The following is a 5,000-nucleotide window of genomic DNA, read 5'->3' as shown; positions in this document are numbered from 1 at the left end:
GGCCCGGACCTCCAGGTGGAGCACGAAGGCCGAGCTGTCCTCCACCAGCTTCTTGAGCTCCGCCACCGCAGCGTGAACCAGAGACTCCATGACGGCGGCCAGCTGGGTGTGCAGGCCGGCGGAGGGGCTCATCCTGCCGGCTAACAGCCGCCGCTTCTTCCGCTGAACAACCGAAGCTAACTGCGGCTAACAGCTAGAAGGGATACAGCTACGGACGAACGTTACGCTAAATCTACTATAATATAATAATATATTTTAATACCTTCACCCAGGAAACGAGTGTTCGTTCCTCGGGAGTGTTTTAGTCCAAACCAAGATCTTTTCCCGAAACGTAACGGTCGTCACCGTAGCTGTATCCCTTCTACTCTTAACTGCGGCTAACGGCGTATGCTAACTGGCTAGGCCTCGCGCATTAGCTTGACTCTGTTTTTACAACATTGCGTTAATAAAAGCGCCCCTTTAGTTCACTAACAACAAACGGGGTACAAACTGACAGGAGCGGCACGAAGTGTTTCTTTCCAGGCCCGCGAAGGAGCTCATCCTGCCGGCTAACAACTAACAGCCGCCGCTGAACGACCGAAGCTAACGGCGGCTAATGCTAACTGAATTACCTAAGCTCTGTCGGTTCTATTTGTCTTTTGTAACATTAAGTTAATAAAGTAAGCGACACGTTGGAAGAAAACTACTTCAGACTTTAGTCAACAACAACAAACTGACAAGAAGTGGCAGGAAGTGTTTATTCATCTTCCGGGTCGAAGAAATGCTAGTTTCCGGTTGTTATAACAGGCTCTTGAATGCAACTTAATAATACCAGAGACGGTTTATATATACCTGCAGTAAAAGTACTGATACTGCAATTAATATATATTAATACATAATTTATCTGATGATTACTCAAAATATTACAACTTTTCTCTTGTAATATTTCGACTCGAAAAAAGCAACAATATGCAAGAAAAAAAAGCTTCCAAAACCTGTGTGTCTGTGTCTGTGTGTGTCTGTGTGTGTCTGTCTGTCTGTCTGTCTGTCTCTATGTGTGTCTATATTTTTTTTTCAAAGCTTCAATTCACTATCTCAGAAGTTATTAAGTTAAGTAAAATATTTCAATTTTCAGTAATACTTTAACAGTTTAACCGGTATGGTTTAATATAAGTATTTTCAGTAATTGTTTTACTAATTTTACATGATTATTTTTAGTAATTAAATAAGTATAGTTATATATATATATATATATATATATATATATATATATATATATATATATATATAACATGTGTTCATATCTAACACTCGGTGCTGTTGTGTGATGTCCTGCTCCATCTGTTGCTTTTCGTTCAGCTGAGACAAGACACCGGAGAGTTGTAACTGATTTCAGACCCATAATGAGTCCATCTTCCATTAGAGAGTCGAGACAGAAAGACTCAGGAGACAAAGTGAAGACATCAGATCATCTTAATGCTCAGCTTCTTATTTATTGTCACCGTACAGCAGATAAAGATTCATATTAGAGTTTCAAACCTCCACCAAACATCAACTGGCTGTCCTGAACTACAAACATGTTTTTATACTTTAAATTTTCTTTATTACTGCACAGGACGGATCTTCATGCTGATGGCCTTCAGGGAGTAGTTATGACCTTTCCAATGATACCAATCCACTCCAACATTAGGGATGGTGTTGTCAGCCCCCCAACGATAAACACCGTTTGGATTTGTAGAGAAACAGCTGTGGTACCAGAAGGCCCCCAGTGTTAATCTGGCACAGTTCCATTCAGCATCAGAGTCCTGGTCTTTGTCGAAGGTGGAGAACTTCTTTCCGTTGTGATAACTGAGGGAGTCTCCTACAGAAACACAACAAGTGTATAATCCGTGGGCGTCAGTTTGGTTTGAAATGTGCTGGGAACAGAGATGCATTCATTAGGTTTTTCTCTTTCGCGCAGTTCATGTTTTTAAAGACGCTGTCCTGTAGCTTACTAATGTAAATTAATAAAAATGTATACAAAAATGTGATGATGTTGCAGCTGTATATTTTCAAACGGGTAAAGGAAACCCTGTATTTGCATTTTATTTTAATCACAATCTGTTTTAATAAAAAAACTTGTGAAAAGTGGCTTAGACTTAAAACTGAACATTTAGCCCACTTTGTAAAACAATACAGAGCTATATATCGTGTATTGCCATTCAGTGTTAATGGCGACACAAGATACAATTTGGGTGCACCTACATCAGGGGTCGGCAACCTTATTGATATGAAGTGCCCTTTTCAAAATTTCTTGTTTATTAGTGTGCCATGTCAACATTAAGTTTAATTATTTCATCACATCAAAATGTAATATCCAGGAAATCTGTAATTGTATTCCACAGCAACATTTGATAACATTTATTTCTCATAATCAGGACCTTGTAATTATTATTATTATTATTGTATATTATTATTATGATTATGGAAACATGGTTTTAGTATGCAGTCCTGATTGGTGGAGAATGGGCTGACAACAATATCACTGTCAAAGAGCCTGAAGCGAAAAGTTATGGAAAAGCCCAGCTTTAATGATGAATGGACTGATAAGCAGGTCCTGTATGCCTCATTTTCAATGAAACGATGCTGTGGCAAAATAATAATAACACAACCAGCATCATTATCAAGAATGAAGAACACGAACATAACGATTGCGTCATTCACGTGCATATTAAGTAGCCACATGTATTTGTTTTGGTCTTATAATGCTTCCATATTTACCGCTCCAGCGGAGAGGATGGTTTCTTCAGACAGCTTAAGTTTATAACAATTTGTCCAAATTTCAAGATTCCCTGCCAACTAAGATAAACAGACTACAAACCGACAGCTTTTGTTATAGCTTTTTTGTAAAAATGTGCTATTTGCAGAGTAGAGCTGTGTTTGCGTAAAACAGCGTGATGGACAAGAGTGGACTGAGCAGACAGAGCAGATTGAAATATCGCTTTCTACATGTTTATGCCGGTCTACACAGGTGAGTGCACTGATAAGTATTGGCTTTTAACTACAAAGGTTTTAATGTAGCCTCCTTACAGTAACGAGACTAGCGTTAGTTCATCTGCCCCAGCGGCCGTTAGTAATCCTCTCTGTATTGTCAGAGATATGAGTCAATCAAACTCCGTAAATAACAGGTCGCGCAACTGTGTAATGGCGTTGTTGGCATGCGAATGAGAGAGTGCTTCAGCATTTCAACCATGATTTCAACACATCAATAACTCTCTTGCACACATATTGCCAGCGTGCCTAAGGTTGCCAACCCCTGACCTAAATTTTGTGCTGGTGCACCTAAATAAAAAAGTTAGGGACACCAGTGCAACCAAGGCAAAAAGTTAGTCTGTAGCCCTGACAATGTTTATTTGCTCTTAAATTTCTTCATTAAAACATAATTAGATAAAAATATGAAACCATGTGATTCATGAAATGTAAACAGAGGACTGATTTGATTTCTCAGCAACTCGTTTAACTCTTTGTTTAGTCGTTTAGGGACAAGTATGTAGCATGAACCAATGTCACACTCCACAACATTAATGGCTGAAATTCTCATTCTTAATGTGGAAACCTCACCTGCTCCTCCATCAGTGAATCCAGAAACATTCAGTGTGTATCCGTCACACTCAGTGTCGATGGAGAATGAGGAGTAACGAGCGAACACTTTGTTTCCCTCAAAGTCCTCCATGTCGACCAGCATCTCGTACCTTTTCCTCACAGTCATGTAGAAGAGAGACTCGAGACCTGAAAACAAACATAAACATTTAGAAACAGTTTCATGAAGACATGACTGTTAGTTTGGTTTCATTTCTCACCGAGCCAGTACTCTCCAGCAGCGATACCAAAGCCGGTCTTGTATTGATCCCAGCCCCTGTAGAAGTTCACCGTGCCGTCCATCCTCCTCTGGAACACCTGGGGAGAAATGGAGGGTTAACTAGCTAAACACACAAGATATCTGACAGCTCATGTTTCCAGACAAGGTTTTTACTGGAATGTGATTTATTGTGAAGGAACTACAGGAAGTGTTGACTTTAGTTAAAATACTCACCATCCACCGTCCTCCTTGTGAATCCATGTCACAGTACACCTACACACACACACACAGGTATTAGTTAATGTGATTGTGGGGGTTAACCATAGACTGTAAAAATAATGTTATTATTCTGGGTTTCAAAAGTGAATCCACATGGAGGACGGAATATGACTTAAGTGTCAATAAATAAATAAATAAATGTATAAATAAACACAGGAATGAATAAATAAATGAATAGATATATGCAGTAATAAATGCATAAATAAAAATAAATAAAAAAATATATAAAAGAATAAATTAATTAGTGCTATGAATGAATTTCTACATTTTTGTTGACCTACATTTATTTATTTCTGTATTCCTGTGTCCATATGTTAATGAGAATGAAAAAGCCCAAAGTCCACCCCAAAGAAAACACTGTTCACAAACTGCTCCAAACAGCTCTGTTGTAGTCCAGCCTTTACTTCAGAGACAAACGTGGTCACTTTGTAACACACGTTATAATGCTCACCTAGCTGCTAGCATGGCACGCCCTCATACTCTGCTTCTGACTGGCTAGTAGTCCTTACCTAGGTACTGTCAGGACCCTCATACTCTGCTTCTGACTGGCTAGTAGTCCTTACCTAGGTACTGTCAGGGCACGCCCTCATACTCTTCTTCTGACTGGCTAGTAGTCCTTACCTAGGTACTGTCAGGGCCCTCATACTCTGCTTCTGACTGGCTAGTAGTCCTTACCTAGGTACTGTCAGGGCACGCCCTCATACTCTGCCATATGTTAATGAGGTAGGAGGTCCTAGATATCTTTAGGTGAGATTCCAAAGGAGCCCTTTTAAAAATGTTTTTCCCTTGCCATCGGTTTTTAACCCCGGCCCCATCCCAACAAGCTAGCATGACATAGTTGGTGCCAATGGTCTTCTAGTTTCATATGATGTCCAGCCCTAATCTGTTGTATCAAAAGTAGAGA

The 5,000-nt window shown here is 39.7% G+C and overlaps 2 protein-coding genes across 2 annotated transcripts in view; both read right to left on the bottom strand.

Moving 5' to 3' along the window:
* si:ch211-207i20.2 (zinc finger protein 771) overlaps positions 1-737 on the bottom strand; it is a 17,293-nt gene extending 16,556 nt beyond the window's left edge. Inside the window, exon 1 of the mRNA XM_028568753.1 lies at positions 1-737. This exon is cut by the window's left edge and continues 54 nt beyond it. Within this exon, the coding sequence (XP_028424554.1) occupies positions 1-132 (132 nt within the window). The 5' untranslated portion in view covers positions 133-737.
* LOC114548719 (microfibril-associated glycoprotein 4-like) overlaps positions 1-5,000 on the bottom strand; it is a 94,338-nt gene that overhangs the window by 88,734 nt on the left and 604 nt on the right. The gene's annotated exons all lie outside the window — the stretch shown is intronic.

Source organism: Perca flavescens, chromosome 21, assembly GCF_004354835.1.
Source record: "Perca flavescens isolate YP-PL-M2 chromosome 21, PFLA_1.0, whole genome shotgun sequence".
Lineage (NCBI taxonomy): Eukaryota > Metazoa > Chordata > Actinopteri > Perciformes > Percidae > Perca > Perca flavescens.
Note: the sequence above shows the minus strand (reverse complement) of the source record. Positions and strands in the feature narration are given on the sequence as shown.